General features: G+C 51.2%; 1 protein-coding gene across 1 annotated transcript; it reads right to left on the bottom strand.

The window, feature by feature from the left end:
* Positions 1 to 12,438: 12,438 nt before the first annotated feature.
* On the bottom strand, positions 12,439 to 24,002 carry LOC132246441 (maestro heat-like repeat family member 5). Its single transcript, XM_059719559.1, has 11 exons — positions 22,302 to 24,002; positions 21,266 to 21,765; positions 20,757 to 20,866; positions 20,293 to 20,415; positions 19,833 to 19,915; positions 19,351 to 19,456; positions 19,154 to 19,249; positions 18,536 to 18,643; positions 17,964 to 18,099; positions 17,525 to 17,625; positions 12,439 to 16,791 (listed from the first exon to the last, which is right to left on the bottom strand). Exons 2-11 carry the CDS (start codon positions 21,762 to 21,764, stop codon positions 16,609 to 16,611), a joined length of 1,545 nt encoding a protein of 514 aa, XP_059575542.1. The 5' UTR covers position 21,765; positions 22,302 to 24,002; the 3' UTR covers positions 12,439 to 16,608.
* Between the last annotated feature and the right edge of the window lie 3,449 nt (positions 24,003 to 27,451).

Below are 27,451 nucleotides of genomic sequence, written 5' to 3'. Positions count from 1 at the left end.
GGGGGCTTGCATACCTGGGAGGAGTCTGGCACAGCGCAGCAGCCCTGCCAGGGGTGTGAGCCCCCAGATCAGTGTATCAGATGAGGGGAGGCTGCAGCTGCTGCCTGGGACAGGCAGCACCAGCATTTATCTCCAATGCTGGGTGCAGCCTGTACCCCCGGGAAGGCTGCCAGGCTGTGCTGGACTCCTTCCAGAAATGCGAGCCCCAGACCTGTGAGCTGGATGAAAGGAGGCTGCCCTGTCACCTGTGACTGGTGCTAAACCCGAATAAGCCCAGCGTCGAAATGCAAAATAGTTTGAAACTTTCAAAATGTTCTGAGTGCCCTCGTTTCATTTTGAAGCTGTATCAAATCCTTTTGTTCTGTTTCAATTTCACTGTTTTGAGCCTGAAACACTTTGAAACAGCTTTGAAATGAAACACAAGGCAAAATTTTGCACAGCCTCACTAACTAAATAGATAGCCTGCATGAACTCAGATGCGTGATCAAAGGCCATCATGCCACCATTTGCACTAAGGGATTTCTCTGATATTGCTCTATCCTGTGCCATGTTCCAAACCTACTTCTTGTAACCAGTACGTTTCTCCTGTGTACGTAGCATGGGAGACTCATTGGGAGAGGGTGTAGATGGTGCCTTGGGATCCCCTTGGTTTGGCTTAGTAAGGGGGACCACTATTTCTGCTTCAGACAGGGAGGCACCCCAAGTTGTAGCAGTGGATCAAATACCCTCAAAGACTACTAGGCCTTTGTTTCCCATGGGGCACAGGACCAAGATCAGTCCAGATCGAGATTGGTGGCTTCATTTTCCCCAACCTTGCAGGCATGGTCCAGGAGTGGGGGGGCCTGGTCTTGAGGTGCCCCCAGGGGGGCACTTAGAGCTTGGAAGGTGGTCAGGCTCAGTGAGGTGGGTGGCTCAACGCAGGAGCACTAGCTAGCTACTGGCCCACCACGTGTGATGGTAGCTGTGGGATCCGACAACCTGTGTCTTGAAGGCATCATTTTGGGAAGGAAACAGAGTCACTGGAAACCCTTGAGCAAACAATCTCTAATTTGGCATCGGGTCAAGTGGTCAGTGTAGATAGCTGGGGTGGCTGATGAGTATGACCACATGACTGTGGTCAACTTGAAAGAGGTGATGAAAGAGAGAGGAGGGAGCAGAAGAGAGAAGACCTGATTAAGATCCTGTGTGATGATGACCAGGCTGCAAGATCACCTCCACACGTGCATGCAGAACCCGAGGGGCCATCCTCTGAGTGGGACTTGTGCAAATACCAGCTGCAGCTGGAAGCTGAGGAGTGCAAGGTCAAGCATGAGCTAGAGCTGAAGCGAATGGAGATGGTGGAGGAGGAGACCCAGTGCCAGCACAAGGAGGGCCAGTGCCAGCACGAAGAGGTCCAGCGCCATCATGAGCATGGTGCCCAAGAGGCCAGGTTCAAGTGCAAACACCACCGTGCAGTACTCAGGATGCAGTCAAACCCTGGAGTTGCAGGCGCATAGTGAGCCCCAGCTGCTCCCCTCAGGCTGAACACCCCAATCTTCCCTCACAACAAACAGGGAGGTGATCTAGAAGCCTTCCTAAAAAAAGTTTGAAAACTATGCATGCCACTGCAAGCTGGGAAAGGTCTTGAGCATATAACTAACCTCGTCTCCCAAGAGTGCATCACAAACTGCTGGGGATCAGGCTGGGACCAGGCAGCCAGTGAACAGGGACTGCCAACAGCGGAGCAGTTTGCGGCAGTTCACAGGCCAGTCGTGGGCAGGAGCACGTGGGGGCTTATGCCAGAGATTCAGGGAAGTGAAGGAGGAGGGGTGCTACTATGGGGTGACACGGAGTGCAGCCAAGGCCCCTGCCCTGCTGCTGCCTCCGGCCCACAGCTCCTGGGAGGCCTCCACCGAGACAGGCCCCTTGGGTGGGTCGGCAGTGCCCTGAGCCCTGTCTGCGGAGGTTGCTGGGCGGGACCTGTGAGGCCTGGGGGTAGCGTGGGGGCCGGGAGTCTCTTGCCTGTGCCACCTGTGCCCGGATTGAGGCCCTGGAGGGGCAGGAGAGGGGACTCCAGGCAGAGGTGAGCAGGCTGAGGGGCATCAGGGCAATTGAAGAAGGGATTGATGGTTACTTTCATTCTCCTGGATAAGGGAGGAGCACCAGGAGGTATGTGGGGGTGGGAGGGAAAGGGGCTGTGGGATGGGAGTGAGGGGCACCGGCAGTGCTGGGGGGGCAGGGGGAAGGGTATATACCCCTTCCCCCAACCGGGTGTCTGCTTCTTTGCAATTGCAAAACCCTACCCCCATCCCTGCCTTGAAACAAACCTCCCTCCCATTTTCCCCCTATCCCTCCCACTCCTTGTGCCCAACATCCCTCCTGAACATATATTATATTTCCTTCTGCTCCCCATTCCCACCTGACCCCATCCCTCCCATGCCTGCACCCCAACCCCCCACAGGTTCCCAGTGTCCCCCAGCCTGACGGTGTTATTTATGTCAGCTCCCTTTTAAAAAGCTTTCATTCAGGTCTGAGCCTGTTGCCTCTAAAGAGGCAAGGTAGGCGCCTCCTCTTTTTCTTGATTTCGGCAGGCCCTGGGGTGACAACAAAAGCTGGTTTTCTTCTTATACTGAAGTCTGCATTGCCCTGGCTGTTCATTTCAGAGAACACGTTTGCTCCCTGTGGGAAGACTAGCTCTGCAGAAAGAGAAAAGCAAAGAAGCGTCGAGTGATTTACTCTGGATAGTAGCACTGCAAGCAAGCGTAGAAAACTGGTGAGCATTCAGAGGTGCATGCTGGCTGGACACGTACCACTTTGAAGTCTAAATAAGGTTCTTTCATTTGGTTTTTACTAGTTATAACACCTCCTTTCCCACCAACAGCAAAAGTATGAGAAGATGTTGGACCATCCAAAGTCATGCTTCTGGAAGTCTGAGAACACCAAACTTACCTGTGCACTAAATGAAACAGTTTTCTGGCTCGGAGATCATTGACTACAGACAGTAGCACGATGTATACACACAGGGCTGTACATTTAGGTTGAAAGGCAACCATTTGATTTGCTTCCTTAATGCATCATTTCCATGTGTGGTTTTCTACAGCTTGCATGTGTTGGGTTCTTTATTCAACAAAAAGGTCAAGGCAAATTCCTTTCCATTCAGCTGAGACAACACCTTTACCTCCTCATGCACCAAGAACAGGGGTTGAACTTTGCCTTTTGGCAGCAGAGGAGATTGCTGCTCCCTGAGCTCACAGATACCTGTCTGCTAGCAATGGGAGACAGCTGTTTTCCAAAGAGGTGCGTGTGTGGGGAGGGGGGACACTGGGATGTTGGGTTGCTGGGTGCCAGAGGTGAGCAGAAAGAAGCCTGCTCAGCCTGGCTTTCTCCCCTCCCTTTGCGTCTTCCCTCTCTTCACTGGCTCTGAAAGAGGGCTGGTAAACCCAGGGCAGGGCCTGATACTGCTGCTGATTTGATGGTGATGATAGTTTGACCTTGCAATGGTCAGGGATTGATGGTAGACTCAAGATACCCAGCAGGTTTAGGGCTTGCCAAACACTGCAAGTGCAATGCCTACAATCCAGTAGCCCTCTGTGAAGGTGAAGCTGTTCTGTGGGGAATGCTCTGGATTTATACAGTGCTTTCCCCAGTAGGGACTTTGACCATAAGTATGGCTTTAGGCATGACAAGAGTACAAATAAGTAGTAAAGGTTAGCACGGGCATGCAAAACCTCAAACAACTGGTGGCCAGGATCCCAGGGACAGTACCTTTAAAGAAAAAAGGAATCGGGGAATTTGGTTGTACCTTTGAGGGAATATTAAGGGCACGAGGATATGTCATCCCTGTGTGAGGAAGGTTAAGAATCACGTCAACGGACTGGCTTGGCTAAACAGCAAATGCTTTTGTGACTTGAAACTTAACAAGGAATCTCTCAAAATGTGGAAGCGTAGCTACAATACTACAGATGGCATTAAAGGAAAAACCCGGGCAGACCAAGGCACTGTAATACAGCTACTACGAGACCCACAAGCACCCTTTGAAGTTAGATGTCAAGGACCAAAGGAAGTGTAGGTCCATTACTGATTGGGGAAAGGGAATTAAAATTGCTCAATGTGGAAAAGGCAACGTGTTTAATGACTTCTTATCTCAGTCCGCATAAAATGTGTCCTAGAGGTATCAGGACACACCTGATAAGAAGTTGCGTTCATGTTCTGTTCTTGAGCCTAAAGCAATCCAAATCTATAAAACAGGATTCTGGCATGGCGCTATTCTGGCTTTTATAATGTTGGGTTCCAAAATGAGGAACGTAACTATATCCAGGGGATTTTAACTTAATTCTTCTCCTTAACAAATGGATGTTTTTCTCTGGTGTTCTTTAAAACAAAATGTCCTCATTTGAGATGTCAAAACAAATGCATGATGGGGTTGAGGGAAATTCTATCCTAACCCATAAGTCGGAAAAAAGTCGATATTGTCCTCTGTAGAATGAAAAGGAGAGTTATAATGAACTTGATGTGAGAGGGGCTGAAAGGGAGGAACACAACATGCCACTGTTCAGGTCCAGAAAGCCGACAGATAGAACAGGGGCTGGCTACCTGTGGAGAATTTCATCCTGGGCCAGAAACAGATCCTAGACCCAGTTTGACTGTGTGACTTCCAGTACACAGATTCTGGATAGGGGAATGTCTGTGCTTTCTGCTTCTCTTCGTGTCTGTTCTTCATATTACAGAATCGGACCAAGAATGTGCAGATGATGTTTCAGAATGGCTACTACAATCTGGCCATCATAGAGGAACCTGAGATTCAAGTGCTCGAACTCCCCTACGGTAAAAAAGGAGAAGGAGAACTGAGTATGTTCATTTTTTTACCAAAAGATATCAAGGATAACTCTACTGGCCTGGAACAGGTAAATCCTCTGATCTCTGAGGGTGTGTATAAAAGGCTTATATACTCTGCCTATGAATGCACTGATATCTTTGCTCATCTTCAATTACCTGGGCAGTACAGACAGAAGAAAAGGCAATAGTAAAGGTTCTTTATATTTTCTCCCATTTACTGTGGATTTTGAAGATGCCCGTTATTAGACCGAGAACATTCTATTTCATTTCCTTAGACAAAATATACATGGTAAATTGCTAATGAATAAAACTTTGGGGATTTAAAAAAAATTCAACAATGAATCCTGAAAATATGACTTTTTAGTGACAATCTAAAAAATGTTACTTTGGGAGTGCAGCAGGATTGAGCATCAATTGTGCTGGTTAGATATTTCCCACATTTCAAATACAATTTGATATCTTTATCTCAAAAGACACAGGAAAAGATTAAAATATATTTGGAAATGGTCCTACTTCCCATTCTTCATTTGATTATGAGCTGTGTTCTGGTAATCCATTTGTTTTTTGTAATTAAATAAGCATACTAAACATGAAATTGAAAACCAGATTCACTCCACTTGCACAAATTCAGCTCTTTGGTCTCTTTGTTTTTTCATCCTAAGTTTTCTATTCTCCTGTTTTTGCCCCTGTAGCTTGACAGCGCACTCACCTATAAAAAATTTGTAGAGTGGACCACAATAACGGAGATGCATAAACAAAACGTGAATGTGTACCTGCCCCGATTCAAGATTCAGGAAAGCTATGACCTTGGGAAAACTCTGCAGGCTATGGGGATGCTCGATTTGTTTGACACTTCAAAGGCTGATTTATCAGGAATGAACGGAAACCGTGATCTGGCTGTGTCCAAAGCCATCCATAAATCTTACGTGGATGTTAATGAAGAGGGCACTGAAGCAGCTGCTGCTACAGGGGTTGAAATAATTTATACAAGTCCTGGGATGCCTTATGAGTTTAAGGCTGACCACCCCTTCCTCTACCTTATCAAAAACAATGTAACCAACAGCGTTCTCTTTATGGCCAATGTACCTCTCCTTAACTGGAGGGCACTTTGAAACAATATAGGAAGACCTACAGCCTTGTTGTAGTGAGGATAAAAGATAATATTTCTCAAGTTTTTTGAAATTTTGCAAATTTGAAATGAGAGATTTTTGAATGCAATGGCTTCGAAGAAAAGTCTCCTAATACAGTGGCCGCAACCATACGGCTCCAGTCTGGTGTGGACCGAGTGCCTTTAGCAGCACGGTGGCAGTGGGGAGTTTTTCCTGAGCCCAAGCCAGGGTCAGGCATCTAGGAGCTGTGCCTGTGCCACTGCCACTGCTTCTCTCAGCCCCCTACCCTCTGGCTGGGGGGGAGAGTGCAGCTTCCCACTGGCTGAAAGCTTTGCCTATGCTACAACTGAGGGACGGTGGTGGCGATAAGTGGCAGAGGCCCGGGTGCAGCTAGAAACTGCCCAGCTCTTGCACAACCCCTTGCTGCCTGACCTTGACATGGGGGCAGGTGCAGGCACAGGCAGAGCTCTCCACCGCCAGTGGTTCTGCAGACTGAATCTAAATATGTTGCTGGCCCCTCTTCTATGATGTTATTGTCTTTTGCCTTTATATTGCTTAGAACTTATTGTCTTTATATTGGTTATTCTAATGTAACCAAAGCAGCTATCTCCTAAATTTGAAATCATTTTGACTCCATTACGTGTTCTTGTTTCCATGTGTTTTAAACTGAGGAAAGTCTGAGTAAATCAGGTGGCCAAGTTGATGCCCCTGTTCATACAGAATGTGGCAGGAGACATTTCCCACAGTGAGTGAGCTGCAATCCTATTTTCTGGCTCCCTGGAGCCTTTCTTATAGAAAACCCAATGTTATGCCTTCCCTCACGTCCTGGCATTACTCCTCCAATATAATCACATCAGCACTGCTTTAAAGAAGGGGTGCTTTCATGTACACTGAAAATTGGCAACAGAAGTAACTGGATAAACCCTCAGGTTTATGAAGTTTTGTAGTCACTCACCATATCGACAGCTACCCGGAGACCTTCTCCTTCACCATCATCCCCATCCCCACCCTGGCCTTTCCCTGAGCACAGGGAAGGGGGAGATACTGTTGCACAGGTAGCTGACCTTCTTGCTGTGCACATGAGTAAAATCTCCTCCTTCCTTCATCAATCAGGGAGAGATCTCGGGAAAATTCTACAAATGTGGCAAGCGTTCCCATCTCTCTGCCCAAACGCTGGGAAGCAGGATGCCGCCTTCAAAATAACCCAACTTTCTGTCTGAGGACACCTGGGCATAAAGGTGCCTAGACCTAGACAACAGGAACCAGAGGGTTGTCTCTGAAATCCTGCTCCTCCTCAGAGCCCAGGTGCCTGACTCAGGGTGGTACGTCTGGCACTAAAAGGAGCCTACCTCTGAGGGGAAGCTGCAGTCATGTCCACCTTTTGCATAAGCTTAGTGGTTAGAGCACTCTCTCAGGAAGTTGGAAACCTGAACTCGAGGTCCCCCTCAGACTGGAAAGATTGCACCCTCCATTTCCTACTTCCCACAACAGTGAGCTAAGCCCTGACCACCAAGCTGTAGGCAAGGCTGGGATGGGAGATTGGCGACACCCTCGACATCTCCCGAATGTGGCCAATGCGCAGAAAAGAATTCATGAATGACAGGATGGGAAGGGGTCACAGTGTAGAGAGCACTCATCAGAAGCCCAGTGTTGAGCACACGTCTTGCAGAATGGAGAGACAAAGGTTTTTGCCTGTTCCAAGGAGTGGTCGAGTATTATACACTGGAGATTCCCTGGATAACATGGAGGGAAAATAACTTGCGGAGCCTCCCTCCACCCTCGAACTTTTCTGGAGAGCTCCAGCCCAGCCCAGGTGGTATGCAGGGTTTGGGGCTGGACCGCGTGGCTCCGGGGCCGGGGTGGGGAGCGGGCTGGGGCTGCAGGCAGCTCATCCAGGAGGCAGGGTGGAGCTGGCTCCCCACATCTGTGCGCGCTCCCAGAGGGGTATGGGGGACACATACTCCCAGATTTGTGTGCAGGGTGGGGGCAGGTGAGAGTCGATGATTCAGACATAGACACAGCTTTATATATTTTTTCTACATACCTCAAGGTACCAGGTGGCTCGTGACCATCGGGATGGTGGGGCTGACGGAGCATCCCACGGGAGCGCAGGGGGGTCCCCAGCACGCTCAGCGGTGCACCCGGAAGTGGACAAGAAGCACTTTCGGTTCACTTCCAGGTCTGCCGCGGAGCGTGCAAGTGACCACCCCTACCCCCTGGCTTGACAACGAGTGCCTCCTGGGTTGGGGGGGCACCCGGGGTCTACTTGCAGCTGCTCACCGAACTGGGAGATGCGGGGGAGAGGGGTCCCCCACGTGCTTGGCGGCGGACCCGGAAATACTTCTGGTCCACTTCCAGGTCCGCCGCTGAGCACGCGGGCCACCCTCCCCCACGCTCCTGTGGGACGCCCCATCTGCCCCACCATCTCGGCGTTCACAAGCCGTGCCTGGTACCTCGAGCTATGTAGAAAAAACATTTAAAGCTGTGTCTATGGCTGAATCGCTGATTCTCCAAATCAGCACTGAATCTGCAGATTTGGGTTCAGCCAAATCAAATCGGGACAATGATCCGAATCAACAAATCGAATCAGTGTCCCCTGAATCAGGCCGAATGCAAATCCAAATCAAATACGGCCTGCTTCGTACACCCCTAACAGCTAACCTCTGGGATGAAATCCTCAGGGCTCCTTTAAAACAAATCACCTAATTTTCCCAAGGGGTCTTTGTCCCCTCAGTGATTCAAGACCAGAAACAACCCTCTGCTTGGTGCTACCAGTCCATTCCTTTTTTTGGCACCCTCGCCTTTTGGGTCCTGAACCCCCCCAATTTCTTCTCTCTGGCTCCCGTACCTTCTGGCTTAACTCTGGGAGGGGACTTTCCCTCTTCAAGGGGACGGAGCGCACCCAAAGCAAGCGGCTCTTCTTCTTCTTTTCTTTAAAGAGAAAGCAGTGTGTACTGGTCAGCTACAATACACCGGGTGAACCCTTGGGCCCCAAACACCTGGCTACCTTGCAGGCAGTCTCTTTCAGGAAACATCCCTGCTGGCTTCTCACTTGTGCTCTCAGCTTCCTCCCCTGCTGCCTTTCTCTCTCAGTCTCCGTTTGCCTCTAGCATCTCCATTTTCAAAAGGGTCTTTTTTCACTGCCCTGCCCTTCTCTCAGGTGCCTCCCAGGCACAAGAAACAGCGAGGAGCAGGGATCCTAGTTTTCTCTGATTTACAAAACATCCCCAATTTTCAGTTTAAAAAAAGGAACTCCAAATCCACATTTTTCCGTCATTTAAATGCAACACCACTAATATAGAGATGTGTACACAGTGGTGTTGCATTTTAATCATGGAAAAATGTAGATTTGGAGTTACTTTATTTTAGCTGAAAATTGGGATTTTTTTAAATCCGAGAAAATCAGGATCCCTGGTGGGAAGACTCTTACGTGCAGTTAGGTGGTGGCTGAAGTCCACTTGATGTGGCAGCATTGGCAAATGAGCTCCTTGTTGCTTGCAGGCCCGTTACCTACCGAACACCTAGGCGTATCTCTACAGCGCTGGTTCGAAACACAATTAATCCCTCTTTTCCCTGTGCACAAGCTACTTGGGGAAAGTTGCATTTTGCCAGCTACAACTGAGCACCAGTTCACCATTTCCCATCCCCCCCGCCACCTATTTGTCTCACACTTATTGTCCCCCATCCCTTCTGATCCTCGCTGCCACATATTCGCATATTCACAGACCTGCAGTTTGCATATTGACTTCTTTTCCACCATGGAGAACACAAAGCGCCAGCAGATTGTCCCTATGCCTGAAGAAGGGTGTTTGTGCCCGAAAGCTTGCAAAGAACAGTTTTTCCAACTATTTAGTTGGTCGAATCAAAGATCAAGCAGCGTCCTTCCATTCGCACCGCAGCTCAGACTTACCACAGGAAACACCAGCAGCTGGTCTGCGCCTCCATGCAAGCCCCAGGTAAGTACCTGGGGTTTACCCTTTCCCAGGGGGAGTCCATACTCACTGAGAGAGGGTTGGTACTCCTCAACCCCGTCGCCCGCAGGGTCGTTTTGCCGACCCCTTTGCAGAGCGCTCCTCGATGGCATCATCATCACCGTTCTCCCCTGCGTGTCCCAGGCAGCAAAGTTGTTGGGCTCCTGCGCTGCATTCCCGTCACACTGCCGCGTGGACCAGGCAAGCCTCCCTGGCTTGTGAGGGACAGCTTCCCCTCCATTTTGTGCGATGCTGAGAGGCAGCGTCCCCTCCGTTTTGTGAGGCCGCAGAGCAGGCAGCTGCCCCTCCGTCTGGGAAGCCTTCACAACCCCTGTTACTGAACAGGACAACTCTTGGGCTAATTACCTGAGAAGAAGCCAAATCCATAATATCTTCATTTTAATTATACAAGGACTCTTTAATTAGTTGTCATTAGTCAGTTATATGTATACCGAAGGCCACTTTAAATCTTTTAGCAGTTAGGAGATAGATTGTTGTTTCCTGAAGGCTGAGGTGCTCAAGAGGTTAGCTATATAGTAACATTGTTTTTACCTCTAGACATTTCAGCACAGGCATTCAGGGAAGTATATGACATGACATGACATGACATTATTACCGCTTGCCTTACTGCTTTGGTTAGTGGATTTTCGTACCTTAGTGAAATTAGTAATATTAACACATGGTCGATGGTGCAATAACAATCTGTTGTAACTATTTAGCGTGTGGAGCGGTGAGTGTGGTCGTGTTAGTTGAAGCCATCAGGGACCTGGATGTGACCAAGCAGTGAGATATTGCTCTGGGGGTTTCTTTGTTACGTCTTGTCTTTCTTATGTCTTGTCCCTCTTTGTCCCCAGGAGCTTGGCAACTTCATTCAATGTACAATGGGGATAACTAATGACAATGACTGTCATGTCATGCAATGGGAGAGCATTGAATGAGCCCACCGAAGGGACGAAAGTGCTCAGACCATTACCATCTCTGGACAGTCGGATTGCTTTTCTTACTAGAAATGCTTTGAAAAGCTGTATCCCACTCTTCACGCAATTCTTGAAGCAGAGGTACAGCTATATTCGTTCACAAACTAATTGCTTTCACATTCATTAACAGATGGGGCGACTCTGAGGGGAGGTAAGAGTAGTGGAGATGCTATCTTTTTGTCATACAGTACCAATATGTCAGCAACAAAGTCCAATCTTTTGGGTGGTGATTGGAACTGCATATTGGATACGGTGCTTGAAAACTCAGTTACTGTTAACAGAGTCTATCAGAAAACTGAAAACAAGCCCTCTTATTTATTAAAAAGAACTAGGATTGGTAGATATCTGGAGGCTTCACCAACCCAGAGGTGAGAGGCTAGACCTGTTTCTCACCAGTTCACTTGTCGTACTTCAGGATTGATTATTTTCTCATACCCAGTCTCTGGTTCCTGCTTGTTTAGGTGCAGAAACACAACACATCTTAATTTCTGACCCAGCTCCCATTATAATAGCAATGGATTTAAATCATTGTATTAAGAACAAGGGAAGCTGGAAGCTTCATACTTCATTGCTTAAAGATACTAAATTCTGTGAGCAATGGAGAAATCGATCGCATAGTTTACTGAAGACAACAGGCATTACATGTCATCTGCTGTGACTGGTTAGGGAACCTTGAAAACCTACTTTTTAGGGGGAAATAGATAAAGTGTGCTAATGAAAGGGCAAAAGACAGGTCTCAAATGTTATTTGCAGCAGAGCAAGATATTTCACATCATGAAAGAGCACATAAACTAGTTCCACAAAATGAAAATATATTTAGATCCCTCATAAAAGCACAATAGAACTCCAACTAGCTGAAAACCGCAAAACATTCACACTTAAATTTTTATTGCAAAAGTATTTCTTTAAATACAGAATTTTTAGTAATCCTTTGACCAAGTACTGCTAAATGATTTCTTCAGTCAGCTTCGAAAGGTTGTTTTCTTTCTTCAGCCAATTCCTTTTTCTCTTGCTTGCCTGTTTTGCATTCTGTCATATTCATGTTCACTAGATGGACTTCTAAGTCTTCCAGACTTCTTAAATTTTCTTTCCTGAAATCTTCTTATTCCATCATTTTAAAATTTTCTATTATAATGCCCTGCTTATTCTGCCTGTCATTAACCATTGTGACTGACTGCCAAGAATCGATAGTCTACTGCCATCTATTACTGGCGGGGACGGTGCATGGGGCACTGGAATACCACCAAAGCTGAGCTTCCCTGAGCATGGCCAGGCTTCCGGCGCCCCGTGCACCCTTGGATCCAGTGGGTGCTGCTTGTGAGCTGGGGCTGCACCAGTGCGCCTAGCTCTCAGCCGGGTGGCTGCAGGGGAATCGCTGCTGCCGAGGGAAGCACCTGGGCCCCCGCAGCGCATGTGTTACTTGCTTTGGTGTGGTTTCTTTGGTGTATTTCTGTGATGACATGAAAGGAATCTAGAGTTTTACTTCTGTTTAAATATTGCAGTAAGATCCCCAAGGATGTAAATTAAAATAACAATAATTCAAAACTAGATGAAACCAACAAAACATTTGTGATTACATTTTTATTGCAAAATTATTACTTTAAATACAGGATTTTAGGATAGTGATTGACCGAATACTTTAACAGAATCAAAAATTCTCACCCTTCAAATGGCTACGTAAAGCTGTCCATGTGTAAACACAGGCTTAGGAATACAAGCACATATTTTGTCAAAAGTTTGACCTTGTGACTTGGTTACAGTCATAGAATAAGAGGGCCCTTGTATACGTGACTAACAGCTCTTGGATATGTGAGGAAATAGCCCATTTAAGTGGCTTCGTTGCCCATTTTTAACCATTTAAATGTGTAATGATGTACAGGTTCGGTGGCATGTTAAGATTTCAATGAGTTTTTACATAGCAAAGTAAAACACATCCCATGTGTATTAGTTTTCTTCATAACATATTACAGCGCTATTCCTCACATGTACAAGGGCCCTATCTGGAGGAGGCGATGGGGATGGTACATGGGGTGCTGGCAGCCTGGGGGTGCTGGCAGCCTGAGGGTGCTGGAGGAAGCTTGGGCTTGGTGGGTATTCACTGCCCCGTACCCCATCCCTGACACCTTCTCTGGCTGCCATCACACCCAGCTGCCATCCCACTACCATCCCGGGGCAGCCAGCCCATTCCCGGGTGGTTCCAGGTGGTGGGAAGGTGGCAGGGACGGTGCACGGGGTGCTGGAAGCCCACCAAGCCTGAGTTTCCCTGAAAACACCCAGGCTTCCAGCGCCGCATGCACCGTTGGTTCTGGCAGATACTGCCTGAGAGCTGGGGCTGCACCCGAGCAGCTAGCACCCTGCCCAGCCGGCCCAGTGGGGGTCTGCCACCGCTGCGGGAAGTACAAGGCCCTCCTACAGCTCAGGGGCTGTAAGACCCAGTGGCAACTCATGCAGGCAGGCTCTGCCAAGTAAAAAACCCCACAAAAACAGTGAGGGGCCTGATCTTCATTTTTTTTCCTCCCGGTCCCTGCCTGCATCTCCCGTGGCTGAGGAGTGAGCTGCCAGTGGTTCATGCAGCCCCTGAGCTGCAGGGAACTCCAGTGCTTCCCGCTGTGGTGGCAGCACTGCATGGGCAGCACCCACCCGCTGACACCCGGCCCGGCAGTCCTGTGGGGCACCATCACCATGCAGGGAAGCACTGGAGGCCCCCAGCAGCTCAGATCCCACTGGCAGCTCTCCCTCTGGCTGCAGGAGAGGCAGGCAGGTTCTGGAGGGGAAAAATAGGGAACGGGCCCCTCACTGCTTTATTTCCCCACCTCTCAACCCTGCCCCCTCACCTCCGTGCCCTCGCCGGACCCTACCCACTCCACAGCAGAGTGCCCCAGTGCTTCGTTCTACCTCTAAGTTGTCTACATATCTGTCTGAAATGGTCTTATTCTGTCTGCACTTTTGGTTGTTTCAGTTTCAGCATTGCGATTGGCTGCCAAGACAACTAATCAGAGTGCTCCAGACAGACAGAATAAGTCTCTTGTGATGATACATAAACATTTTGACATGGGATTGCATGTCAGGTCAAGAGAGTTAACATGACTATGAGTGGCGTGACAAGGCAGGTAAGTTATTGGCTAGAAGACTTTAGGCAGAGGCATCAAATAGCAGATCTCTGCAATAATTACCTCCAATGATAATACAGTATTAGATTAGAAGCTATATGAATTAGATTTGAATATGTCAAGCAATTGAACTAGAGAAGGAGATCACGTTACAGAAAGTTACGGAGGTGCTGCATTTCTTAGAGAGGGGAAAGCTCTGGCAGTTTTCCATCTGAATTTTAGAAAACTTTCCGGAGAAGTCTGGCAACAATTATTATAAACTATGTACAGTGAAATAGTTGAAAATGGAATTCTGTCTAGAGAAGCAAGAACAGCTTTATCTATTTGTCTACTCAAGAAGTGAAAGAAAGGTTTAACATGTGGAGCCTACCGCCCAATCTCAATATTGAAAGTTGATAACCAGTTTCTCACAACATGATGAGCTCTAAGACGTAGTAAGGTGATTCCATTCTTGATACATGCCGTACAGGTAGGTTCTATAAAGGGTACTTTGGCCTCGGGTAGTTCACACAACTGCCTGACTCATCAGCAGCTGTTCTCTCACTACACTGGCAAAGGTGCTATGATTGGAGTTGTGGGAGAGCTGTGCCTGGCTGCATCCGATTCTAAGAGACTGGTGAGTGTAATCTCTGCTCCACATGGAGGGTGAGAGGCAATAGTGCTGAACAACCCAGTCCCAGGTGACCTTCCAAACTATTTGAACCACCTTGGATTGACAGACTGGTTTCATCCTCTGGATGCCATAATTTTCTGCCCTGTTCTTAACTGTCTGCTTCCTTGATGCCATTTTCCATTTTCCTGTTATTTCATTTGGGCCTTCCAGCTGATTGTGATATTTAGTAAAGTACTGCATCGGTATTATTGTGTGTGCTTCCCATTGTTTACCTGCCTTGTCATTATCATTCTTTATCCTCTTTATTCTCATGTTCCTCTTAGTCCTAAAGCAATCCCTTTTATGTTTTTGAACCCTTAATCTAATTTCAGTGCGTCTCTCGCAAACACCAACCAAATTCAGAGGGGTGTCCCAAGCAGGAGTCCCCCGCAACACCAGTGCTGCTGGTCAGTCTGGTTGAACCTTAATCCTCCTGTCCACTGGTAAAAAGTGGGCATCCTGGGGCCGGTCAAATCGTTGACCCACCCACTTGTCTCAGGGCTAACTGCCCGCCTCCCTCACCTGCCACAACCTTGATGATACAGGTGAAAGATGAGAACATGGCAGGAAGCTGCCCATTTACTTGCACTGTGTAACAGGAGGCCCTTCCTGCCCAAGTTTTTCTGGGCTAAGCGCCCGCCTCTCTTTCCTGCCACACCGTGGCAATACAAAAGGATGGTCTTAATTAAGAGGTAGGCTGTCCATTTCTTGCCCGAATGCCTGGGGATGTTATCTGCAGCTCCAAATCCTCCCCTATGCTGCAGCTCATGTCTCACAGATGGCATCCCAGTTCTTAGCATCTTTGGCCCCATCCTGGGCCCCATAATCCTCCAGTCTGGACCCCAACTGGCTCCTTCCGATCAGGCGGCCTACTCCGCCCTCATTCTGGGCTGTCTACCTCCCTGCACTCTTCCCCCTCTCAGGTGTGCCCCACACCCCGGGACCTTTGGCCACACAGGCCCTGGCCTCCCCTCCAAGGCCAGTTAGAAACCCCAGGCCCTTGGCTCTGGGCGTCCCTCACAGTGGGCCCCTGGCCCTTTTGACCCTTCTGGTCCTGGCCCCAGCACTGACCAGTTGAGGGTGCCTCAAGTCAGGATTGTGAGCATCTAGTCCGCTCTCTCACAGGGGTCCGCCGTCTCAGGCCTACTATGGGGTTACCCACCTGGTTGTGGGAGCTGGGGTTATTAAGGCGCCCCGACCCGCCTTTCACCGGGGTGGTAACTGGCCTGGCATTTCCTGGGGACTCCCACGCCACTAGGAGCCCCACCAGGCCACCCATTCCCGGCAGGGTGCAGTTTTCGGTCGTGCCCAGGACCAAGAGCCTCCTAGCCATCCCCATAAGCTCTTTCCCTTACCGCCTGGTTGTTCCTGCTGCAGCTCAGCGAGGCAATGTTTCTGCCTCGGCTGGCAGCAGCAGACTGCAGCCTTTATATACAAAGTTGTCAAAATGACTGCTGCCATCAGGCACTTGCTGGATGCCTGACCCAGCCCTTAAAGTGGCAGGCACTAGCAGTGCCCTGCCACACGCTGATACCTAGGGCTTATATCCACGGCTCCGACCTCCCCTACACCGTGTCCCATGCCTCGCAGTTGGCATCCGTGGCCTCACACCCAGCCTTTGCTTGCATCAGGATGGATGGCGCTGCTGCGGAGAGATGGGGATCCTTGAGGCACTCTCCAGATGACTGTGCCTCTGCAGCTCTTTGGGCAGCTGATGGAAGCATTTCAGGATTAGGAGCTTCCTCAGTACCCTGACGGGAATTTCCTTCTCCTGCAAGGGTACAGAAACCAGTCAGGGACTCCAGGGCCACCAGGGACAGTCAGGTAATGACATTGGAGCCAGCACAATCCCAAACCAGCCCAAAGACATGTCTACCAGACGCGTTGTCCCCCACCAAACACACACCGTCTTTAGCTTCCCTACCCAGAAATCACCCTCTCCTTGGCTAGAAGTGAGAGAGTGTGTCCTGCCACTCATTTCCTGAATCCAACCATGCTGCTCACTTCTGCCCCCGTCAGGTGACCAGATTGCCCCAGGATGGCATAGAGCAGAACCACCCCGGCCTGGCTCACGTGCAGCATGACATGGTGGATCCCCAGCAGTGCCCTCTGTGCAAATGCTCTCCTCTGGTCTTCGGAGAGGATCTTCCTGAAGGCCTGAAACCCACAGGACACAAGGCATTGTTGCATCCCAGAGCCAGGCTCCCCGTCAAGGAACTGGAATGCGTTGCCCTTTTGATGGGCTGTGGGGAGGATGAGAGCCTGGCTGGAGCCATGGCAGGTCACTCTACTCGACAGCCTTTCAAATCTCTCAGCGGATGCAAAGTCCAGATAAGCAGAGGAGGACTCAGGTCTTGTTCCCCTCTCCTGCCCTGACCTTCTCCCTGCCTTTCACATGGGGCTGTCAAGTAGCCTGGGATGGAAGCTCACAGTGCTGCCTACTGAAACCCAAGGGGAGGGTGGTTCTGCTTTTTAACTGTGGAGAGAAGAGCACAGCATGTCTGCGCTTCTGCACAGAATGGGACTTCCTGCAAGGATCTGTTGGAGCAATGGTGGGTGTGTGCTGGCTGCTTGCCAGCCCCAGGTCAGAGCTGCCCAGCTCAGGACCTCCAGTGTCAGTCAGGGAGGGACAGTGGGGTCCTGCAGTAACTTCCCTCCCAGGGGATTGTCCTTGGGCCACGTCAGCGTGACACCATGCAAGACATACAAACCATGGACGTGGCTAGGACTCGGACTTACAACCATGCACCCTTGCTCCTCGCTCTAAGCCTGACAGAGGGTGCTGTGGGCTAAAGGTAGAGCCTTCCTCCTGAAGGCAGGAGGCAGGTATTCCAGGGGAACACAGCCCCATCTCCTGAGCTGGTGTACAGAATGGGCAGAGCATCCTTACCTCTCCCATTGTGGCCAGATCGATGTAGAGGAGGATTCGGTGTAGGTGGTGCTGGTGCTGGCTGATGGGCCACAGCTCCTGTGCCTCTTGGATGTCTTGCCCTAGGACAGAGAGAGGCTGGTCAGAGCTGCTGTTCTGGCTTCAGAACTGAAAACATGTGAGCGCTCTGAACTGCAGACCCTGGGATTGGTGCCATGGTACAGATGATGTCTAAGAGGGGAACCTCCCGATCTCACTGAAGCCAGGCTGTAGCCCAAGGGTTACGTAACACCCTACAGTCCCTCCCCTGAGTTCAAGGCTACTGCTCCTGCCCTCCCTGAGGCCACTTTGCCCTCATGTCTCCGTGAACTCTCCCCCTATGTCAACTTCCCCGCTTGCAGACCCTGGACAGGCTGATTTTCTTAGGAGATTCCCACAGCTGGACTCAAGGTTTCCATACCCTTCTGATGCATCAAGATCTTGTAGAGGTGGGAGAGGCCCTCCTTGGCCTGGCGGCTGATCTCCTCCACTGGGTCGCTGATGCACAGACCCAGCAGGGCCACCAGGTCACCCACCAGGGGCACCTTGGGCGAGTCCTAAGGAAAGGCAGAGGACAGGGGAGTCCATCTATGTCTGACCGGCAATCACCTCAGGCTCTCTGGGCCGTGTGCATCTCCTGAAGCCTGAGAAATAAATCTCTCTGCCTGCCATACAGCAGGGAGCCCAGGGTCTAGGAGCGGGCCCCCCTGAGGACTCCCTGCATTTGTTGCTCCAGGAGGAGCAGCAGGGCTCCTGAGACAGGCATGAATCTGCCTGGAGCACTCTATGGCAGCTGCTGCCCTCTCCTGAGACAGGGGCTCTTAGCCAGGAGCACAAGCCCTTGAATCAAGCACAGCCAGTTCCCAGCCCTCACTCTGCCATGCAGGGATCCTCTCTCCTATCCCGCACTTACCGCTGCCACTGCTATCCCACAGGCTTTTTCACCAGCCCTGCCTCTGCCTAAAGTCAGGACCTGACACAAGGCTCATTTACCTCAAACTGTGGGAGGAGGGAGACTGCAAAGCAGAGCAGGCTGGTGGTGATCTTGATGGCTGTGGCTCTGTCCCTCTTATCTTCCAACTGGAGCCACAAGGTCAAGTGCTGTGGGTGGAAGAAGTTCATGGCAGTGGACACGTGCTCCTGTTGTACCAATGATCCCCACCCCCGCCTGAGTGCTGACCCTTTTAGCCCAGGGTAAAACATCAGCCTCAGGGGGCCAAACGCTGTAAGAAGGGATTGTTGCATCCAGCACGGCCCTGCCCCCAAACGCCCTTTCCCAGCCCCGACCCCTCCCTCTGCATCTCAGGGATGGTTTTTGTCTCTTAAAGCTGGGACCAGACTCTGTCTCAGGGCTGCTCCTCTCCTCCCTGAACATAGACAGCATGACAGGAAGGAGACAAAATCCTGTATCCATGCCAGGCTCCAAAGCCAAATCCAAAGGGGCATCCTCCACTCTGTGGGTAATCCCTGAGGGATCGGCATGGTGAACTTGCACCAGACTCTTGTCTCAAGGAAGGAGCCAGGGTTTCTTCTCTGAGGACCGGCTCCTGCAGTGCACAGGTCATTGTAACTGCCCCCGTCCTAAACCCAGCCTCTCCCCATGGTGCTCACCTGCCCAATGAACTGCAGCCTGGCCAGGCTGGGGGCAGTTGCCAGCAGACACCTCAGCGTGGCCTGCAGGTATTCCACGCTGATCCGCTGCATGCCCTGGAAGAAGACAGAGAGCCAAGAGGGTCAGTGCTGGAAAGTCCTGTGCCATGTCTGCCAGGGGATGGCTGGTGGGACTGTGCAGTGAGAGAAAGAGGTACCTGGATGTGCTGGCTGTTGTGCCCTGTGGCCATCAGGAAGGTCTTGTGGAGGGCGGTGTAGAGGAGGCGCGATTCCAGGGCTGGCTCCAGGGCTGGCTTCAGTTTGCTGTCAGGAAAGAGGAGCCTGTCTGGATGGAGCTCTGTGGGGCTGGCATTGGCTCTGATGTGGGCAGGTCTCGACAGGGAAATAGGCACCCAGAGGCGACAATATGAATTGAAACCTCAAGGAAGGCTGAAGTGTGCCAGCACCCAAGGGTCAGGGTTGGCCCACTGACCCCTCTGTTGCCCGTCCCACTGATCCTTGACCCTCCAACAGTATCCACACTGTCGGCCCTTTGCTGAAGGCCCTTGTGTCATCATTACAGGGAAACTCAGTACCTAACCTGGGGAAAGGACATATTCCCACCTCGTCGGCAAACCAGGGGAAATCTCTGGAGCTGAGCAGTGCTGCAGTTAGTGCAGCTGGGCAAGTGAACAAGTACCTGAGGATGCAAACAACAGCCATGCTGTAAGGAAGGATGGTGCTGGGCTCTTCTTCACAGTCGGACAGCTTGTCAATCAGCACCTGAGAGACGCATGGGGGAGCGTGAGAAGGAGACCTCACAGTGCTCCTGGGGCACCTGGATGCCACCGCCAACCTGGGCCCCCCCTACCAGTTCTCTCCTCCGCCCTCACTGAACACGGCTCTCCTCTTTCCTCCGACATGCTCATGAACACCCTGTTGGTCACCCGGTTTCCCCACCCGCTCCCACATCAGTCCTCCAGCCCTCTCATTCCCCTACCACCCTGTACTCATTCACCCCACAATGTCCCGCTTCTCTACCCCCTATCCACACACCTAGCAACACCTGCCCTCTCCTCTTCACTCCAGTCCCCATTCACACATCCTCTCCTGGCTGCTTAACTTCTGACCCGAAGCAGCCAGTGCTCTTTTGAACTCACCACAATCCTCTCCACAAGTGCCGCTTTGCAGCAGGGCGGCTCTAGGGTGTCCTCGCCCCTCTTCACTGTAGCCAGGCACAGCGTGGGGACGGCACGGAGGAAAGTGAGCCCCTCATTCACAGTCTGCATACACCATAAGTTACAATGGGAAAAGGCCGGCTCATAGCCAGGAACCTGCCTGCCCTCCCAAGGGGAGCGTGGGGCTCAGATCTGGTGGTATCCCCCGTTCTCAATCCACATCTCCTCCTGGGCAAATGGGGTCTGGCACAGGGATGGGGTCTCTGTGGGGAGGGGTCCCCAGGTTGTTTGGGACAAAAGCACCCCCGACGAGGGTCCCAGCCCACGTGGGCTGCACGTGCCCATCAAACGCTGTGGCTCACTCGGTTCCTCCTCCCCAGAGGGCCACATGGTGGGAGAGTGGACGGGCTGGTGCTGGTGCTGGTCCAGCTCTGGGATGTTCCTACCTGGTCCGTGCTCTGGAGGTGCCGTAGGATGACTGAGAGGGCGGCTTCCTCCAGGTAGGTGAAGTCCTCCCTCTGCTCTTCCTCTGCCTTGTAGAAGGGCAGGACTGTATCTGCAGGGAGAGGGAGAGACTGTGATGCCTGCTGCTGCTGAGGGGAAACAGAGGGGCAATGCAGAGGAGAGGTGTGTCCACGTTCCTGCAGCCCAGGAAATGGCCCCGTGGCTGCCCAAGTGCTATATGGCCCCTCTCCATGCACTGCCTCAGGCCCCGCCTGTCCCAGCACCCCAGGAAGGTGCCTGCCCCTCTGGGAGATTTGGGGACCCTCACGTACAAGGCTCCCTCTTCCCGCTCCCCACCCAGGACCATGTCTGTGGCCCACACTGGGGGTGCGAGGCCTCCTGTCACTCAGGCTGTTGCTCTGCCTGGGATCCCCCGGCCCCATCACAGAGCGACTCACCGCACTCAGGGGTCACTGCCCTGTTTGCACTGGACGTCTGGGTGTCACCTCACCTCTGGCGGTGGCAGCATGTTGCTGGAGGCCCACAGCCTCCTGGGAGCTGTCGCTGTCCTCCCTGGAGGAGCTGGAGCCCAGCTTGAACCAGGGCCTGTGCAGCTCCTGCCCTGGGGAGCCTGGCTTCTCCTCCCAAGCCACGTGAGGAGTGGCCTTCGGCTGGGCTTCAGCGCTGGGGTCCTGGCTGCTGTGTTTGGGGCTGGAGCTGCGCGAGGGCTGTGCCTGGCTCTCTGTTGGTGCTGGGCCCTGCCTGCCCAGCTGTATCCTGGGCCACCTCCATCGGGGCCTGACTGGCTCCCCTCCCTGCTCTTCCGTGGCTGCTGGAGGTGCCCTTCTTCTCCAGCCCACGAGACAGTGCCACCACCTGCCCTTCCTTGATGCAGCCTCTGCCTGGTGGTGGCCGCCCTGCTCCTCCTCCTCAGGCTTCTTCCTGTCCTTCTCCTGTCCCGGGGCCATTCTTGCCATCCTCTTTCTGAGGATCCGCCTCAGCCTCTCCATCCTGACACAGAAACAGTTAGGAGTGTGGGTTCAAAGCTGTCTCTCCCTACTTGTCTGTCTGCCCCTTCCCCGAGCTGGGTGACTCCCCCACATCCCATGCTTTCCCCTAAATACTGGGTGCCAGCTATTGGCTGTCAGAGGTTTGCAAGCTGTTGGCTCAGGACCAGAGACCTTCAGTTAGTTTGGACTAACAACTCCCTCCTCCTGCCCTTGCCTGCTCTCCTCATTCAAGTCAGGGGGACTGAACGTTGGGACTCAGGATACATCCTGGGAAGTAGGGCACCTTTTCTGGGAGCTGTGAGCACTCAGAAACTCCACAGATTTGGGCCCCCCGGGACACGTGGCCGGGGGAATGGCCCCTGGCAAGGGAGGTGTTGGGACCTCCACTCCTTGGGGATGTTTGCAAACACACTGATGATGGTGCTGGAGAGCCCCAGAGGAGATGTCATCACTTCTGGGGATATGGTTTCCCGCCCACAGCTGCTCCTCCCTGGCCAGAAATGGGAAGGCGGCTGGGACAGGCTGCAGACCACTCACTTGCCCTGGAGGGCTGGCGGACTGCTAGGTAGAGTCTCGCAGTCCCTCTGGCTGGGTTCCTCGCCTTCTTCTGTGGTCCTTGGCCTCAACGGGTCCTGCCTCCCAGGAGTCTCTGCAGCTGCTGGGCGCCTCAGTAGATGCAGCTAGGTGGATGTGTCTTGTACCTGGAAGGGGACTCTGCCATGTATTAGGAGACTTGTTGGAATATGCTGTCGTGCACTGCCCCTTCCCCTACAAACACATTAAACACTTCCCTTTCTCCTGCATCCCTCCGCCTTCCCCCTTCCCTTGCTCTCTCCCAGGCATAACTGCCCCTCCCTGATTTCCCCTTACAGCCCTCGGTGGCAAAACTGGATAAAGTTGTACAGGTCCATTGCCCCTCATGTCTGCTCTTGGCCTCTCTTCTCAAAAGGCACGCTCCCTCTACCTTTTCTTACCCAGTTCCTTTTTTCCCGACTAGGCCTGTACCCATGTTCTGCACCCTAAGTACATCTAGCATGATATCTCCTTAACCAACAACTGTTGTTGCCTCTATGCTGGTGGGGTGCCAGATGCCATCCGTCCTGGCTGGATAGGGGGACCTGGAGCAGGAAGGATTTGGCAGCCTGGAGTCACCAGGGCAGGCAGAGATGGTCTGAATCAAAAATAAAATACACAGACAAGGTTAAATTAGCACAAGCAATTCCTATCATGTGCTATTCAGGGCTTCGCCTCCAGAGTGACTTGGGCTCCTCTGCACTGCTCACGCGCTTGGGAGAAAACATTAGTAATCCCCAACCTGAAGTCAGAAAAGACCATTGCTTCAATGCCAGCTTCACAACCACCTGCGCCTCAGGGTGCATTGTCTCATTACCTGATCCTCAGCTGCTTGTGCAGGGGAAAGGTGACAGGAAAGAAATCCTCCTCTGGAACAGGCTCTCCTGGGACTCGGCGACGGTGACCAAGAAAATCACTAACAACAACAAAAGGTGTCTTTCATTCTCATGGATTTGTCTGAAATAGTTGCATCTGTTGACTGTGGGGCAACGAAGGAAGTGAATCCTTCAGTGCGATCAGTGAAGAAGGGTGGGGATTGAGCGACACCTCTGTGGGTTGCAATGTTAGGAGCTGTCTACGCTGTTAGCTAATAGTTTCATGGGTGAGTTTGAGGATGTGACAGGCAGGAGGAGGAAGGAAGACAAACATTTCCTAGACGAAACTGCATCCTTTGGAGCCACAACCTGGTAATCTGAGGTGTGATCCTAGCGTGGCGCTCATGTTTGGCTGCCCTATTTAACCACGGGGGGCATGGCCCTCTACGTCAGACCTCTTGAGGGTACGTTGACAACATTTCGTAGAGGCAGGACACTGACTGCCGTGCTTCCCCTCTTTCACCTCTGTCAAGGTTCGGGTGTTAGGTGTGTGTTGTGGCAGGGTTGAGAGCAGGCTGGTACAGGGCTCGGCTAATGGTGTGTATGGGATGGTCTGAACAGGGCTGATGCTGCCTGAGGAAGGGGTTGCTGAGTCCTGTCTGCAAGCCTTGCTCACCTCATGTTGTGGCAGAAGAGGGGGCAGCTTTCCCCATCCCTCACTTACCCGCTCCTCTCCAGATGGAGAACAGCCGTCAGCACCGCTCCGGCCGCCGACTGCAACTGACTGCCGTTCCCCGGCGCCGGCGCGATGATACGAACGCTGCCGCGGCAACGCCCGGGGATGAGTTCCGCCAGGCCCCTCCCCCTCCCCCCAGGCTCCCCCGCCCCCAGGTCCACGCCCATTTCCTCCTTCGCCCACGCTGCACGCTCCCCGGTGGCCCGCGGTCCTGCGAGCACATCAGTTGACCCCCAAGTGAATTACTTCTAAGGGATAGAGAGCTGAGCCGGAAAGAATTAAGGGAAGTGCTTCATATATCAGGTGTCAAATATGATATGAAATACTCCACAACTTTTTCCGTGAAGTTGGAGGGAAAGGAGAAATGTTTCTTTTCTCCCTCAGACATGTGGAAGGAGCTGGAAAAATCCTGTCCTGATCTAACACGAAGAGAGACAATCACAATTCCTTGAACAAAATTTTTACGTGTCTGTTTATTTTAATATGTAGCAAACCCCCCAGATTTTCTTTTTTTCTTCTAAAATGCATTCCCTCCCCTTCCCTAACCGTTTCTGACATTTCCCCCCCCCCCCTCTATTCCCTATAGATATGTATAAGTGAGCTAAGACATAGGATAAGCTTCAGCATTTCATTTTAGTAGCAACCCTGCTCTGGACAACACCTACTAGACAAGGACCCCTTCCCAGCCTGGATAGGCAGCTATCCCCCCTGCCCCCTCTTCCACCAGGGACTTGCACTCTGCTTCTCTTCCCCACCTGGACTCCAGCCCTTCCACTGAGTCTCTTTCTCCTGCTGCCATTTTGAGAGAGAGAGAGAGAGAGAGAGTGTGAACCAATAACTTCATGGGGCTGTGTAGTGTGTTGTCTGTTTAACAATCCTGTTATTTTGAAACCCCGAGTTGAAACCTACATCTACTCCCCGTCAATTTGTGGCCATTGTTCCTAGTTACTCCAGGGGGTGCCCTCGTAAATAGAGCGTGTCCTCTTCCCTGCTGCCCTCCCCTGATGAACGTATAGGCAGCCACAGGATCACCTCTCAGCCTTCTCTTGCGAAGACTGAAGAGATCTAGGTCCCTCAGTCTCTCCTCGTAGGGCCTTGCCTGCAGGCCTCTGACCATACGAGCAGCCTCCTCTGAACCCTCTCGAGGTTGTCCACATCCCTTCTGAAGTGCGGCGCCCAAAACTGGACGCAGTACTCCAACTGTAGTCTGACCAGTGCGGCACAGAGGGGAAGCATCGCCTCCCTGGACCTGTTCGTCATGCACCTCCTAATGCATAATGAAGTGTGGTTAGCCTTGTTGATCACTTCGTCACATTGACGACTCATGTCCGTCTTGGAGTCAACTCCCTTTCCGGCACCGTGCTGCAGAGAAGGTCATCCCCCAGCCTGTACGTGGGTTGGTGGATCTCTTTGCCCAGGTGCAGCACTCTGTACCTGTCTTTGTTGAACTGCATCCTATTTCTTTCTGCTCGTTTTTCCAGCCTGTCCAGATCTGCCTGGATCCGTTCCCTACCCTCTGGTGTGTTAACTTTGCCCCGTTATTTGGTATCATCTGTGAACTTGGACAGGGTGCTCTCCACGCCCTCGTCCAAGTCAATGATGAAGACATGGAATAGCACCGGTCCAGGGACCAAGCCTTGCGGGACTCCACTGACCACATCTTTCCAGGTCGATATCGACCCGTCCACCACCACTCTCTGGGTGCGACCCCTCAGCCAATTTGCCACCCGCCTGACCGTGTAGTCATCTCCATCACAGCCGCTCAGTTTATTTACGAGAACAGAATGAGATACGGTGTCAGAGGCCTTCTTAAAGCCTAGGTAGAGGACATCTACCTCGACTCCTGCGTCTAAGCATATTGCGACCTGGTCATAAAAAGAAACCAGGTTATTCAGGCAGGATCTGCCTGCAATGAATCCATGATGATTTCCTTTCAGCATCATGTCCCCTGCTGGGCTCCCATAAATGTGATCCTTAATGACTTTTTCTAGAGTTTTCCCAAGGATAGTGTTGACACGAACTGACCTATAGTTTCCTGGTTCCTCCCTCCTCCCCTTCATAAGATCTCACTATTTCCAGCTTTCTTGAAACAGCTGAGCAGCAAAGAATTAAGGGAAGTGCTTCATATATCAGGTGTCAAATATGATCTGAAATACTTTACTTTTCCTGTAAAGTTGGAGGGAAAGGAGAAACGCTTCATTTGTCCTTCAGACACATGGAATGACAATCTTGTCCTGATCTAACATGAAGGGAGAGAGTGACGATTTCTTGAAGAAGATGTTTCTGTGTCTATTTATTTATTATTTCTTTAATTAGTTGTGCCGTATTGTGGTAGTGAGATACAGCTGCTGGAGTCCAGAGGCACTGAAGGGACAGCTTCCCCTCCATTTTGTGAGGCTGCTGAGGGGGAAGCTTCCCCTCCATTTTGTGTGATGCTGAGAGGCAGCGTCCCCTCCATTTTGTGTGATGCTGAGAGGCAGCATCCCCTCCATTTTGTGAGGCTGCTGAGGGGACAGCTTCCCCTCCATTTTGTGTGATGCCGAGAGGCAACGTCCCCTCCATTTTGTGAGGCTGTTTAGCAGGCAGCTGCCCCTCCACCTGAGAAGCCTTCACAACCCCTGTTACTGAAGAGGAGGACTCTTGGGCTAATTACCTGAGAAGAAGCCAAATCCAGAATATCTTCATTTTAATTATACAAGGACTCTTTAATTAGTTGTCATTAGTCAGTTATACGTATAGCGAAGGCCACTTTAAATCTTTTAGCAGTTAGGAGATAGATTGTTGTTTCCTGAAGGCTGAGGTGCTCAAGAGGTTGGCTATATAGTAACATTGTTTTTACCTCTAGACATTTCAGCACAGGCATTCAGGGAAGTATATGACATGACATGACATGACATGACATGACATGACATGACATTATTACCACTTGCCTTACTGCTTTGGTTAGTGGATTTTCGTACCTTAGTGAAATTAGTAATATTAACACATGGTCGATGGTGCAATAACAATCTGTTGTAACTATTTAGCGTGTGGAGCGGTGAGTGTGGTCGTGTTAGTTGAAGCCATCAGGGACCTGGATGTGACCAAGCAGTGAGATATTGCTCTGGGGGTTTCTTGGTTACGTCTTGTCTTTGCTATGTCTTGTCCCTCTTTGTCCCCAGGAGCTTGGCAACTTCATTCAATGTACAAAGGGGAGAACTAATGACAATGACTGTCATGTCATGCAATGGGAGAGCACTGAATGAGCCCACCGAAGGGATGAAAATGCTCAGACCGTTACCATCTCTGGACAGTCGGATTGCTTTGTTACAAGGAATGCATTTAAAAGCTGAAGATGATTATAGGCTAAAAAAGCAGTGGGTATGGTCTGTATCCCACTCGTCACGCAATTCTTGAAGCAGAGGTACAGCTATATTAATTCACAAACAGATTGCTTTCACATTCATTAACAGATGGGTCGACTCTGAGGGGAGGTTTGTACCACTAAGAGTAGTGGAGATGCTACCTTTTTGTCATACAGTACCAATATGTCAGCAACAAAGTCCAATCTTTTGGGTGGTGAT

The sequence above is a fragment of the Alligator mississippiensis genome, chromosome 16, assembly GCF_030867095.1.
Source record: "Alligator mississippiensis isolate rAllMis1 chromosome 16, rAllMis1, whole genome shotgun sequence".
Lineage (NCBI taxonomy): Eukaryota > Metazoa > Chordata > Crocodylia > Alligatoridae > Alligator > Alligator mississippiensis.
This window is presented reverse-complemented; position numbering and strand designations above follow the sequence as displayed.

Bases quoted from the DNA above. Each gene is read 5' to 3' on its own strand.
- LOC132246441 (XM_059719559.1), bottom strand. From the start codon at position 21,764: ATGGAGAGGCTGAGGCGGATCCTCAGAAAGAGGATGGCAAGAATGGCC. The intron at 17,626-17,963 runs GTATGGAAACCT...TCTCTGTCCTAG, and splicing joins GATCTTGATGCATCAGAAGG to GGCAAGACATCCAAGAGGCA. The intron at 16,792-17,524 runs GTAAGGATGCTC...TGTGGGTTTCAG, and splicing joins ATCTGGCCACAATGGGAGAG to GCCTTCAGGAAGATCCTCTC.